The sequence below is a fragment of the Argopecten irradians genome, chromosome 3 (genome assembly GCF_041381155.1).
Source record: "Argopecten irradians isolate NY chromosome 3, Ai_NY, whole genome shotgun sequence".
Taxonomy (NCBI): domain Eukaryota; kingdom Metazoa; phylum Mollusca; class Bivalvia; order Pectinida; family Pectinidae; genus Argopecten; species Argopecten irradians.
In genome coordinates this window covers 19,169,911-19,187,482 of record NC_091136.1, presented here as the reverse complement: position 1 = coordinate 19,187,482, position 17,572 = coordinate 19,169,911, and the positions used below count along the sequence as shown (strand labels likewise).

Here is a 17,572-nt window from a genome sequence, read left to right as displayed (position 1 = left end):
ACATAACAAATGCCGCCAGTTTGTTTACATCAATATAGGTATGGTGTTTTTTTTGGTTTTTTGTTTTGGTGTTTTTCTGGCCTTAACTGAGAAACTTGTAAAATCTAAAGCAAATCATTATCGGCTTTCGACAGATGAGCTGGGGAGAAAAACTAGTAAAATATCGTGTTGACTGTCTCAATAAAAGAAAGATAACATAAATGTAGGTAAATTGTTGCAGACTTTGGTAGACAAATGTAAAATTGTATTTTTTTTTCTATTTTAGTTGTACTTCTTAAGTGTTTAAATCTTTTTGGAAAAAAAAAACCCAAACTTTAATAAACTTATAAGAAATTAATTAAGAATAACATTATAAACTTTCTTAGTCTAAGATTCAATAACCTAAATTGCAATTAACAATCTACATTGATCCTCAAGTTTGTACAAAGAAGTACATATCTAAACATATCATGGGTGTATTTCAGTTTTAGTATGTTCTGGAAATGTCTGTCGAAGTCTTCTGGACGGTTCAGTGGTTGGGATGTCACTGGAAGGTTTCACGTACTTGAACATGACGTCATTTGGCTTCCAACAGTGCGTTGTGGCGTGCCAGAGGCGACAGGACTGTATGAGCATCAACTACGACAAACTAAATTTGAACTGTGAACTAAATACAGAAACAGTGACCGGCACGTCCGCACTTCAACCTAAAATAGGGTTGATCTTTAAGGACATGAACGCCACGGAAAATATTCAGGTAGTTCTATCAAAAACAAAATATCATTTCAAATAATTTAAGACCATTTCTGAAGGTGACTTTACTCATTGCCATTAGCTTACTCTATACCTCTGGACATCTACTTCGAATTCCGTGTTGGCAGTTACTGATCGTAGGTCAGTGAGGTTTTTCTCCTGTTACTCCGGCTTTTATCTACCTCCAGAACCTGACACAACTCTAAAATACCCCAACTGTTTATAGAACTTAACACCGATATTCTTTATGATTGAACGGAACACAAATTAAATAATATCAATATTTAAGTGACGGTATAGAATATTAACTCCACAATCTCTGTAATGGAAATGTTTATCATTCATTCTGAACCAAAGACTTTTTAATAATCTCAAATTGCTTTTATTCAGATGAGACATTATTTTACCAATCAACAACCATCCCAAAACATCATGTAATGCAAAACGCTTTACAATGAAAACAACATCTATGTTTCATCCAATTAATTATTTATTACATGCATGTGTAAAGATTCTACCCTGGTACAATAAAGTACTAATCAATTAATTAGATAGTAATTCAATATTTACGAGTTTATAATAACGTCTTTGAAGGGATAACGCTATAATTTACGATAATGTATTACCTTAAATAACACATTTGTTTTCGCTGAACTATCAAACAAACTAACATGTTTGGTCGACGAAACACTTTTCATTGCTGAAACACCATATTTTAGGACTTGATTAAGTTAAGTTTCAAAAACCTGTATTTCACCTTGATTTCACTCATTTTTCAACGAAAAGCGCTACGTCAGTAGACTATATTATTTTGAAATCGACACGACTAGTATCGATTTTTAGATTTTACCTCTATATCGATTATTCACAAATCCTCTTTACTTACTCCAAGGATGTTTGTAGCCTAATTTGGTTAAAATTCATTGGATTGTGTATGATGAGTAGCGATGTAAATGACCTCTATTTCCCCTATTGACCCCAAGGCTGGGTAGCAGTAGCGGGTCAGTGTAACTATTTAATCAATATCCGTTCCCGTTTTCCCGAGGATGTTTCTGATCGAATTTGGATAAATCAAGTATATTGAAAACTTCATGATTAGTAGCGATTGACAATGATAAACTTGGTTACTTTCTTGGTCCTTATATATAAAAGCTGCTGTATTTAGTAAAGAATATTTTCATTTTCATCCTTACACGATACATACTTTAAGACAGGCTCCGCATATTTGAGTTTTTTTTCTCTAAAAACATATTTGATATCTGTGTATTTCTGAGTATGTATTAACAAAAACGTTTGAATAGTTAGTAATTATAACTCAATGTTTAAGACATTTCTTTCTTGGAATTATTTCAAACCCAAAATGAATGCAGCATAATAGATTAACACCAAATTACTTGAACTACAGGTGTTGTTATCTGTTTTTTTTTTTACATTTGTTTTCTTTAGTTCTTTGGGAAAGTCATTCATTTAATCATCGCGTTGAACAATGCACGCATTGATAAAACTCAGAAACGATTACTGACCAAGGCTGTTAATATTTTCATATGTAAAACTTAAATTATCTTTTTAAATGAACTTTTTTTTAAAAATATTATTATTAATTTGTTTTAAGAGGAATCCATTCTTACGTATATTACAGCTAAGTCTGATGTGTTCTACTTTTCTAATTAGGGGAATTCCTGTGAAAACGCTGATTGTCCCTCAAACACTATATGTATAGTGTTACAGAACGGGAGTCATGTATGCATCGGTGAGTCCTATTTATAATTTATAAGACATTTATAACAGTTAAACTTATATAACTTTTGATAAGTGAAATAACGAATAACCACGTGACTAGAATATTTCTAATAAATGAGTAAGCCAACATACTAATTACAGTAAGCCTTCCTGCTATGTTGATTAGTCCAAAGACCGATGTACGCTCTAAATAATATGCATAGGTTTTTTTTCTTGACAAATAGGCAAGTCGCCACGAAAATTCGACAATATTTTGTCCACACTGTTAGAATTACTTCTTTGCCCAATAATATATATTTAGTACATATAGAATATGTTACTCCTGCCTAAATGGGATTTATAAGTACTCTAAATTTACAAAAAAAAATGTATCCAGAATGTAACAACTCAGTCATTGACAAGAAAAAGCAAAGGTAATTTGATTACAAAACACCGAATCCTTGCCATGTCAATATCTCTAAAAAGCATGTTTATATCATTGTGCATAAAGTAATATCCAGATGAAGGCAAATGATTTCATGATAGGAGTCTAACATGATTTAATACTTGTTGGTTTTCAATTCACTTTTCTCCAGCATTGTCTGATACTGTTGTATGGACGACAGCTGTAACTACGCCATCGAATATTACAATGTCAACTCCAACAATTACTTCGATTCCAACATCTACCACAACACCAACATCTACCACATCATCAACATCTACCACATCACCAACATCTACCACAACACCAACATCTACCACAACACCAACATCTACCACAACACCAACATCTACCACAACACCAACATCTACCACAACACCAACATCTACAACAACACCAACATCTACCACAACACCAACATCTACCACATCACCAACATCTACAACAACACCAACATCTACCACAACAACAACATCTACCACATCACAAACATCTACAACAACACCAACATCTACCACACACACCAACATCTACCACATCATCAACATTTACCCCATCATCAACATCGACCACATCATCAACATCTACCCATCACAACATCTACCACATCACCAACATCTACCACAACACCAACATCTACCATCACCAACATCACAACAACACCAACATCTATCAACATCACCACACACAACATCTACAACAACACCAACATCTACCACAACAACAACATCTACCACATCATCAACATCTACCACAACACACATCTACAACAACCACAACACAACATCTACCACATCATCAACATCTACCACAACACAAACATCTACCAACAACACCGACATCTACACAACACCAACATCTACCACATCATCAACATCTACCACAACACCAACACCTACCACAACACCAACATCTACCACAACAACCAACATATACACCAACACCAACATCTACCACATCATCAACAACATCTACCACAACACCAACATCTACAACAACACCAACATCTACCACATCATCAACATCTACCCCATCATCAACATCTACCACAACACCATCATCTACAACAACACCAACATCTACAACACACCAACATCTACCACACAACATCAACATCTACCACATCACCAACATCTACCACATCATCAACATCTAACACAACGCCAACATCTACCACATCATCAACATCTACCACAACACATCATCACAACAACACACACACATCTACCACAACACCAACATCTACAACAACACCAACATCTACCACAACACACATCTACCACACAACATCTACCACAACATCAACATCTACCACAACACCAACATCTACCACATCATCAACATCTACCACAACGCCAACATCTACCACATCATCAACATCTACCACAACACCATCATCTACAACAACACCAACATCTACAACAACACCAACATCTACCACAACATCAACATCTACCACAACACCAACATCTACCACAACACCAGCATCTACCCCATCATCAACATCTACCACATCGTCAACATCTAACACAACGCCAACATCTACACACATCATCAACATCTACCAACAACACCAACATCTACAACAACACAACATCTACAACAACACAACATCACATCAAAAACCAACACACCAACACACCAACAACAACACCCACAACATCAACATCAACAACACCAACATCTACCCATCATCAACATCTACCACACATCAACATCTACCACAACACCAACATCTACCACAACATCAACATCTACCACAACACCAACTCACCACACATCACATCTACACCAACATCAACATCTACAACATCAAACATCTACCACATCATCAACATACCACCAACACCAACATCTACACATCATCAACATCTACCACAACACCAACATCTACCACAACACCAACATCTACCACATCATCAACATCTACCACAACACCAACATCTACACAACACCAACATCTACCACATCATCAACATCTACCACACACAACATCTCCACACACACATCACACATCACACACACACAACACCATCAACCACACAACACCAACATCTACCACATCATCAACATCTACACCAACATCCAACACTACATCATCAAACATCTACCACATCCAACAACATCAACCACATCACACATCACAACATCAACACATCTACCACAACACCAACATCTACACATCATATCAACATCTACCACAACACCAACATCTACCACAACACCAACATCTACACACAACACCAACATCTACCACATCACCAACATCACAACACCAACATTCTACCCATCATCAACATCTACCAAACACCAACATCTACAACAACACAAACATCTACCACATCACAACATCTACACATCAACACCAACACCAACATCTACCAACATCATCAACATCTACAACATCTACACCAAACATCTACCACATCATCACATCAACACCATCTACACAACACCAACATCTACCAATCATAACATCTACCACACATCAACATCTACCACACACAACATCTACCACACCAACATCTACCACATCACAACATCTACCACATCCACAACAACATCTACCCACATCACCAAACATCTACACAACACCAACATCTACCACAACACAACATCTATCAACAACACCAACATCTACCACATCATCACAAATCAACACTACACAACACATCAACATCTACCACATCACCAACATCTACCACAACACCAACATCTACCACATCATCAACATCTACCACAACACCAACATCTACCCATCATCAACATCTACCACATCACAACATCTACCACATCAACAACATCTACCACACAACACCAACATCTACCACATCACCAACATCTACACACAACATCACCCCATCATCAACATCACACCACCAACATCTACACAACACCAACATCTACACACATCACACCAACATCTACCACATCATCAACATCTACCACAACACCAACATCTACCACATCATCAACATCTACCACAACACCAACATCTACCACAACACCAACATCTACCACAATCATCAACATCTACACACAACACCAACATCTACCACATCATCAACATCTACCACAACACCAACATCTACCACATCATCAACATCTACCACATCACAACACCAACATCTACCACACACCAACATCTACCACATCACCAACATCTACCACATCATCAACATCTACCACAACACCAACATCTACCACATCATCAACATCTACCACAACAACATCTACATCTACCAACATCACACACAACCACACATCAACATCACAACAACCACATCAACATCTACCACATCATCAACATCTACAACAACACCAACATCTACCACATCATCAACATCTACCATCACATCCACAACACAACATCTAACACAACACCAACATCTAACACTACATCATCAACATCTACCACACAACACAACATCTACCACACAACACCAACATCTACAAAATCACATCATCAACATCTACCACAACACCAACATCTACAACAATCACCAAACATCTACAACATCTACCACATCACCAACATCAACATCTACCACATCACCAACATCTACACACAACACCCAACATCTCTACCACAACACCAACATCTACCACAAACAACAAACATCTACCACAACACCAACATCTACCACCATCATCAACATCTACCACACATCTACCAACATCAACATCTACAACAACACCAACATCTACCACATCATCAACATCTACCCCATCACCAACATCTACCAACAACACCAACATCTAAAACATCATCAACATCTACCCCATCATCAACATCTACCACAACACATCTACCACAACACCAACATCTACCACACAACATCAACATCTACCAACAACACACCAACATCTACCACATCACCAACATCTACCACATCACATCTACCATCAACACCAACATCTACCACAACATCAACATCTACCACATCATCAACATCTACCACATCATCAACATCTACACAACAACAACATCTACCACAACAACAACATCTACCACAACATCAACCATCAACCCCAACATCAACAACATCACAACATCTACCAACAATACCACAACACCATCACCACATCATCACCATCTACCACAACATTCAACATTACCACATCATCAACATCTACCACCAACATCTACCACAACACCAACATCTACCATCATCATACAACAACACCACATCTACCCCACATCATCAACATTACCACAACACCAACATCTACACCATCACCAACATCTACCACAACATCATCAACATCTACCACAACACCAACATCTACCACATCATCAACATCTACCACATCATCAACATCTACCACAACACCAACATCTACCACACAACCCAACATCTACCACAACAATTACAACATCTACCACATCTACAACATCTACACCAACATCATCACATCACCACAACAACACATCTACCACAACACAACCATCAACCACATCACAACATCTACCCCATCATCAACATCTACCACAATCATCAACATCTACCACAATCAACAAACATCTACCACAACACACAACATCTACACCACATCAACACTACCACATCATCAACATCTACCAACACCAACATCTTACCACAAACCAACATCTACACATCATCAACCATCAACCACATCAACAGCTACCACAACACCAACAACTACCAACAATCATCAACATCTACCACATCATCAACATCCTACACATCATCAAACATCTACACAACAACCAACATCTACCACATCATCAACATCTACCAATCATTCAACATCTAACCATCAACACACAACATCAACACAACACCAACATCTACCACATCACCAACTATCCCATCATCATCTACACAACACCAACATCTACCACAACATCAACTTATCTACACAACACCACAACATTCAACATCACCATCAACATCACCACACCATCAACATCAACCCCATCATCAACATCTACCACAACATCAACATCTACCACACACCATCATCTACAACATCACACCACATCATCCACATCAACATCAACACCTACATCTTACAACACCAACATCTACAACAACACACAACATCTACCACAACACATACACATCACACCCCATCATCAACATCATACCACAACACCAACATCTATCAACAACACCATCACAACATCTACCACAACACCAACATCTACCCCATCATCAACATCTACCACATCACCAACAACTACACATCAACACCAACATCTACCACAACACCAACATCTACCACATCATCAACATCTACCACATCATCAACATCTACAACAACACCCCAACATCTACCATCATCAACATCAAATCAAACATCTACCACAACACCAACACATACCACATCATCAACATCTACCACAACACCACATCTACCACAACACAACATCTACCACAACACCAACATCACCCCATCAATCAACATCTTACACAACACAACAACTACCACACACAACATCTACCACAACACCAACATCTAACAACACCAACATCATCACAACATCTACCACACATCAACATCTACCACAACACCAACAACCAATCCATATCAACATCTACCACAATCACAACATCTACCAACAACACCAACATCTACCACACAAATCGACCAACATCTACCAGCTCCATCAACATCCTCCAATCATCTACAACACAACACCAACATCTACCACATCATCAACATCTACCACAACAACCAACATCTACAACAACACCACATCTACCACATCATCAACATCTTCACAAACACCAACATCTACCACAATACCAACATCTACCACACACACAACATCTACCACATCACCAACATCTACCGACATCATCAACATCTACCACATCACAACATCTACCACATCACCACCATCATACCACCAACATCTACCCCAACACAACATCTAACACAACACCAACATCTACACACAACACATCAACATCAACATCTAGCACACAACAACAACATACCACAACATCATCAACATCTACCACAACACCATCATCAACACACACCAACATCTCAACATACACCAACATCTAACAACACCAACATCAACATCAACATCCACAATCATCAACATCTACCACAACACCAACATCTACCACAATCACCAACATCTACCACAACAACAACATCTACCACAATCATCACATCTAACACAACACCAACATCATCAACATCTACCACATCATCAACATCTTACCACATCATCAACACCAACCATCTACCCAACACACCCCATCATCAACATCTACACAACAACACCAACATCTACCACATCATCAAACATCTAACACATCATCCAACATCTACCACAACACCAACATCTACCACATCATCACCATCTACCACAACACTCAACAATCTAACCCAACACCAACATCTACCACAAACACCAACATACCTCATCACCATCGACACATCATCAACATCTACCCCATCATCAACATCTACCACAACACCAACATCTACCACATCATCAACATCTACCACATCATCAACATCTACCACATCACCAACTCTACCACATCATCACCTACCAACATCATCAACATCTACCACAATCATCAACATCTACCACAACAACAACATCAACATCTACACATCAGTCAACATCTACCACATCATCACATCACCACAACACCAACCACTACAATCAACACCACCATCTACCACAACACCAACATCTACCACAACACCAAGATCTAACACAAAACCAACATCTACCACATCAACATCTAACCACAACACCAACATCTACCACATCAACAACCAACATCTACCACATCACCAACATCTACACACATCATCAACATCTACCACATCATCAACATCTACCAACATCATCAACATCTACCACATCATCAACATCTACCACATCATCACACTACATCTACCACAACACCAAACATCTACCACAACAAACATCTACCACATCATCAACATCTACCACAACACCAACATCTTACCACAACATCAACATCTACCACATCATCAACATCTACCACACATCATCAACATCTACCACCATCAAACAACCAACGAATCTACCACAACAACAACATCATACATTAACACATCTACCAACATCAACAATCTACACATCATCAACATTCTACCACAACACCAACATCACTACAAGAACAACATCTACCACATCAATCCAACATCTACCACAACATCAACATCTACCACAACACCAACAACCATCTACCACAACATTAACATCTACCACAACATCAACATCTACCACATCATCACCATCACATCTACCACATCATCCACATTTACACATCATACCACACCACAACATCAACATCTACCCACATCATCAACATCTACCACAACACCACAACATCTACCACATCATCACCATGCTACCCAACATCATCAACATCTACCAACAACAACATCAACCATCTACAACAACACCAACATATACCACATCACCAACATCTACCATACAACACCAACATCTACCACAACACCAACATCTACCACATCATCAACATCTACCCCATCATCAACATCTACCCTATCATCAACATCTACCACAACACCAACATCTACCAAACACAACATCTACACAACATCAACATCTACCACATCATCAACATCCTACCACAACACCAACATCTACCACAACACCAACATCTACCACATCATCAACATCTACCACAAACACCAACATCTACCACAACACCAACATCTACCACACAACACCAAATCTACATACATCATCAACATCTACCACAACACCAACATCTACCACAACAACAACATCTACCACATCACAACATCTACCATATCATCAACATCTACCACAACACCAACATCTACCACATCACCAACATCATCTACCACATCATCAACATCTACCACAACACCAACATCTACCATCACAACTACCAACACAACATCTACTACACATCACAACATCTACCACATCATCACCATCTACCACATCATCAAACAACCCCATCATCACATCTACCACATCATCACCAACATCTACCACAACATCAACATCTACCACATCATCACCATCTACCACATCAATCAACATCTACCACAACAACAACATCTACCACAACACCAACATCTACCACATCATCAACATCTACCCCATAATCAACATCTACCACATCTACCAACATATATTACCAACATCTACCACATCATCAACATCTACCACATCATCCAACATCTACCACAACATCAACATCTACCACATCATCAACATCTACCACACAATCAACATCTACCACATCATCAACATCTACCACATCCAACATCTACCATTCACCACATCATCAACATCTACCACAACACCAACATATACCATATCATCAATGTCTACCACAATCACCAACATCTATAACAACAACAACATCTACCCATCATCAACATCTACCCCATCATCAACATATACTATATCATCAACGTCTACCACAACACCAACATCTACCACAACAACAACATCTACCACATCATCAACATCTACCCCATCATCAACATCTACCCCATCATCAACATATACCATATCATCAACATCTACCATATCACTAACATCTACCACAACAACAACATCTACCACATCATAAACATCTACCCCATCATCACCATCTACCACATCATCAACATCTACCCTATCATCAACGTCTACATCAACACCAACATCTACCACAATACCAACATCTACCACAGCACCAATATCTACCACATCATCAAAACGAAAATGGCATCTTTCCTCTTGATACTTTTAACAAATATCAAACAAACTACCCTTATTTGTATATTGTCGATCCTACAAGCGACCATAAACACAAATATCACTGTTCCTATTCTGCTCCGTTTACTTATGTCCGGAGACATCCATCCTAACCCTGGTCAAGATAACATAAACACATCTACTTTTCACTCTCTAAACTTAATGCAATTAAACGTTAGAAGTCTATGCAATTAGATCAATTATGTTAATCAACATCTAACGATGTTTATATACTCTGCATTACAGAAAGTCATTTAGATTGTTCAATACGAAATGAAAATAATCATATACACGGTTTTAGTGACGAGCCTTTTCGTAAAGATAGAAATGTGTTTGGAGGTGGCGTTCTTATGTATTTTTCAAACTCTATTATAGCTAAGCGAAGATATGATCTCGAATTTGCAAACGACGAAATTATCAAGGCACAAGTACATTCAAACAACACAATGTAAATTGTTGCAAATCTGTACAAATCCCCTAATATAACAAATTCAAATGGTATCTGGCAACGCCTGACACACTCACTAGATAATGTATTTGACATTACTAACAATGTAATAGTATTGGATGACTTCAGTGTAAATTTTTAAAACTTAAACCGAGGGGAACTATATAACATACTTACATCTTTTAACCTTACCAATATTGTACTGGAACCAACCAGAACGGTTGCAAACTCATCTAGTTTGATTGATCGTATTATAGTAAGTGATACTATCACTACAATCCTCTCTGATGTAATTTAAGTTGACAACTCAATAAGTGATCCTAAAGCAGTTTTTGCAATAATTGATGTGCAAAGAGATTTTTAAAAATCCGTTGAATAGAAAGTGTGGATTTATGCAGATATCGATCAGCTAAAAAAAAAAAAAAAAAAAACCACCGCGATATCTCCCCTATATTGTGAACATTCATCGAACTATACTTCTGACGACACACAAAAATGCAACCTTTTAAACGATTACTTTACATCCATATCGACAATAGATGACCAAAGCAAGCACCTACCTACATTTAATGCACAAACCGCCTCCACACTCACCGATATAGTTACATGTATAACACCCGATGAAGTGAAAGCTATTTTAAGTATTTTAAGTATAAATAAAGCAACAGGTCCTGACGATATAAACCATAGAATGTTGAAATTGATTATTAACTTTCCCTTTTCTCCTTCATTCTAAAATAGAAAATTTTGATTGATATTTTACATATGTATTGTCTTCATACATTATACAATTCATATTAATTCGGGAGAGGACTTACAACAACAACTTGTGTCCAATCCCTGTTGTCAATAATTTACGACAATAAAAATATGCTTAAAATAAAAAAAATCAAGATCCACTACTTCATCACATCTACAACAACATCAACATCTACAACAATACAACATCAACATCTACAACAACATCAACATCTACAACATCTACAACACAACAACAACATCTACAACAACAAAACATCTACAACAACATCAACATCTACAACAACATCTACAATAACATAAACATCTACAACAACATAAACATCTACAACAACATCAACATCTACAACAACATCAACATCTACAACAACATCAACATCTACAACAACATCAACATCTACAACAACATCAACATCTACAACAACATAAACATCTACAATAACATAAACATCTACAATAACATCAACATCTACAACAACATCAAACATCTACAACAACATAAACATCTACAATAACATAAACATCTACAATAACAACAACATACAATACAACATCTACAACACATACAACATAACATCACAACAAACATCTACAACAAACATACAACATCTACAATAACATAAACATCTACAATAACATAACATCTACAACAACATAACATCATCATACATCTACACAACATAACATCTAACAAAACAACATCAACAACATCTACAAACAATCTACAATACATCATCAACAACATAAACATCTACAACAACACAAACATCTACAACAACACCAACATCTACAACAACACCAACATCTACAACAACATAAACATCTACAACAACATCAACATCTACAATAACATCAACATCTACAACAACATCAACATCTACAATAACATCAACATCTACAATAACATCAACATCTACAACAACATCAACATCTACAACAACATCAACATCTACAACAACATCAACATCTACAATAACATACACTCTACATAACATCAACATCTACAACAACATAAACATCTACAACACACAACAACACATCATAACATCTACAACAACATAAACATCTACAACAACATAAACATCTACAATAACATAAACATCTACAACAACATCAACATCTACAACAACACCAACATATACAACAACATAAACATCTACAACAACATCAACATCTACAATAACATAAACATCTACAATAACATCAACATCTACAACAACATAAACATCTACAATAACATCAACATCTACAACAACATCAACATCTACAACAACATCAACATCTACAACAACATCAACATCTACAACAACATCAACATCTACAATAACATAAACATCTACAATAACATAAACATCTACAATAACATCAACATCTACAACATCAACATCTACAACAACATCAACATCTACAACAACATAAACATCTACAATAACATAAACATCTACAATAACATCAACATCTACAACAACATCAACATCTACAACAACATCAACATCTACAATAACATCAACATCTACAATAACATAAACATCACAACCATCATCAACAACATCAACATCAACTACAACAACATAAACATCACAATACATAAACATCTACAATAACATAACATCTACAATAACATCATCATCCACAACAACATCAACATCCACAACCTCTCCCACATTAACAACATCTACCACCCAACATCACCACAACACCAATATCTACCACAACACCAACATCTACATATCATCACATCTAACATCTGTACCACAACACAACATTTACCACAACACCAACATCTACCAGAACACCAACATCTACCATTTCATCAACATCTACAATGTACCACAACATCAACATCTACCACAGCACCAACATCTACCACATCATCAATATCTACCACAACACCAACATCTACCACTTCATCAACAACTACCACAACGCCAACATCTATCACATCATCAACATATACAACTTCAGCAACATCTACCACAATACCAACTTCTACCACATTGCCAGAATCTACCACAACACCAATCACTACCACAATGACGAGATCTACCAAGATTTATCAATATTTTCCACAACACCAACATCTACAACCTCTCCCACATCATCAACATCTACAACAACACCAACATCTACCACAACACCAACCTCTACCACAACACCAACATCTACCGCATCACAAACATCTACTTCTTCGTCAACTACTACCACAACATCAAGATCATCTACAACAACTACGGCAAGTAGAATAATTCCGCTAGGAGGGGCCAGTACTTCGAAGACAGAATCCTCAACAACTGCAGCATCACAGGAAAAAGCAGGTAAATAAACGATTCATTATTTAGCCTATCAATCACTTTAATCAGTCGTATGCTATGGTAATAAGTAGACGAGTACATGTTCCCATTTGAATGTATTTTTATTATATTTTTCTTTGTGTTCAAGTTTACAGTGGAGTGAAAACTGAAACTCAATATTATCCTGATTTTTTTTTATTATATTTTGTTTTCTTTTTCGTAAACCAAAAGGTGAGACAAAATCATTGCTTGCATTCATATTTATCTTGTTTATGTTAAAATGATTTTAATTTGGTGTTTTCAAAGAAAAGAATATCTTCATTTCATCATAATCTTCTGCTGTTAAATCAAACTATTCTTGTCCCTTTACACATGTGTGATGAATCGAAACCAATTGTAGAAAGAAAATTTCTGATTACATAAACGTTCTTTCCATAACCATAAATTGTTTCTCAGTGTTGATTTAAACATACTTTTTTGCATATATACAAATGGGATTAAAACTTAGATATATACAATATAGTTATGCTTTATCACATGTGCCATTCAGCCACAGATTCAGCGTTATTGATCACATTTTATTAAAAACACTTAATGTAATGAGTTTTTTTATTTGCAGAGATCTGCATGATATTTGTCTAATAATAATACTTTTATTTGCGTGAGTTTGAACATAGGTAAAACAATAGATTAAAGATAACAGGTATGGCTAATTGCTGCTTGAGTTTGACAATACGCGTACGTTTCTCAAGACCATTATAGAAAGAAAATCGTGCAATTAATATACGTTTCTAGACATCTGTTAGTCTAAGACTTTTAATGTGTTGATGTCAGTTTTGATTTCCTTTTCCAGGATGAATACTGGTTCTAGTCTGGGACATTGAGATACCTGGATATCGTTACAATGCCATTTGATATTCATATAAAGCGGACTGTACGAATTTGGATAGTTTTCGACGACGGGGACACTGAAGTTTCTCATATGGAAAATAGCATATTTCATTTTATTAAAGTATTATAAGACTGTGTCATAAGTGGATATGAATGATAGGGATATTCTACCAAAGGGTCACAAAATGCTTGCCGAGGGTTTTACATTTTATGATCCCGAGGGTGGAATATTCCTATTCTTCATATCTATATGTGAGAGTATTTTTTTTCTCTCATATCTGAATATTTTATTATCATGATGATTCTGAAATTATGATAGCCGGCCATTTTAAGCCATAATTTCGTAGAAAATAGCAACTGCTATTCAATTCTCCTAATCCCTTTATTTTCATTATGTATAGGTAAAAACAGCATAGTTTCTTAGAATAACGTTGAAATTCACCGAACAAATGCTACTTTTGTTTTTATAGTGACATCAAAAATTTGTATTGTATTGTAACAGGTGGCATGATTGTATTGCTTCCGACAGACCACTATTACACTAGTAGGTATGAGAGAAAATAGGTTCCTTGTAAACAAGGTCTGTTATATGTGTAATAGTTTTCAAATTTGCATGTCAATTTTATATCTTTGAGTTTCCTTTCTTTTGAACAAGTCCTTGATGACGATAATTACAACATATAACGATAACATCTTGGAAGGATCTACATACGAGATTATGAACTTTGCTGGTCTCATCATAATTGAAATTATCTCAGTGATTAGTATAGGCTACCCCATTGCTTCTGCAGTCGCAGATACAATTGTTTTAGAAATATGATAAGATTTAATAATATAATAATACTGCTGATAAATTGATTAATATCCTAAATGTATCCAGCATTTCTTTCTACATTTTTACTGATAAGACAAGTTAAAATTATCTTATGTTTAGATAGTGTTTTAAACTTTGTATTTCCTATTTTTTGTATCGCTTGTTTGTTGGATACCCTTAGTTTAGATGACATGGAATCATCAGTATAAATGAGAGTTTCTAGTTATTTTCTATTAAAACAACACAATTTGCATTAGAACATTTTATTGTCGTGATGTTACCGATAATTTCAATGGGTATTATGAAAAACTAATACTTGTTATTCTGGTGGAATGGCTGACGTCAATAGCTGTATTTGGTTATAAATATCTTGTATGTGCTTTGTATTTATGCTGGTGAAAGATCGGGTCATGTTCTCTCATACCTCTATGGATACTGGTTAATTTTATGTAGTTCTCTTGTGTTGATTAAGGCTTTAATTATGGAGTTACTTAACATACAATGCAACCTCATGAAGTCAACAAAATCACTGCTCTTTGGTCAAATGTTAACGTCATTTTCAGGCTGTGTTTACGGTAAAGGAGACAAACAGCGGGATTTGTGTTAAATTATCAAGCAATATTTACATTTCCGTTTTCTCTTTGCTATATAACCTTACCAACTTCGAAATCGTTTACACTTGCGTAAACGCAGTGGTTGC

General features: G+C 36.4%; 3 protein-coding genes across 3 annotated transcripts in view; 2 read left to right on the top strand and 1 right to left on the bottom strand.

Moving 5' to 3' along the window:
- Positions 1-550: 550 nt before the first annotated feature.
- On the top strand, positions 551-11,279 carry LOC138319531 (uncharacterized). Its single transcript, XM_069262681.1, has 3 exons — positions 551-736; positions 2,404-2,482; positions 8,527-11,279. The coding sequence occupies exons 1-3, from the start codon at positions 551-553 to the stop codon at positions 11,277-11,279; spliced, it is 3,018 nt and encodes a 1,005-aa protein (XP_069118782.1).
- A 12-nt stretch (positions 11,280-11,291) lies between these two features.
- Positions 11,292-14,685, bottom strand: LOC138319530 (uncharacterized). Its single transcript, XM_069262680.1, has 4 exons — positions 14,622-14,685; positions 14,322-14,437; positions 13,644-13,877; positions 11,292-11,657 (listed from the first exon to the last, which is right to left on the bottom strand). Exons 1-4 carry the CDS (start codon positions 14,683-14,685, stop codon positions 11,292-11,294), a joined length of 780 nt encoding a protein of 259 aa, XP_069118781.1.
- A 16-nt stretch (positions 14,686-14,701) lies between these two features.
- Positions 14,702-17,572, top strand: part of LOC138319528 (uncharacterized) — a 42,434-nt gene continuing 39,563 nt past the window's right edge. The window contains exon 1 of the mRNA XM_069262679.1: positions 14,702-15,191. Within this exon, the coding sequence (XP_069118780.1) occupies positions 14,702-15,191 (490 nt within the window). The remainder of the gene's footprint in view (positions 15,192-17,572) is intronic.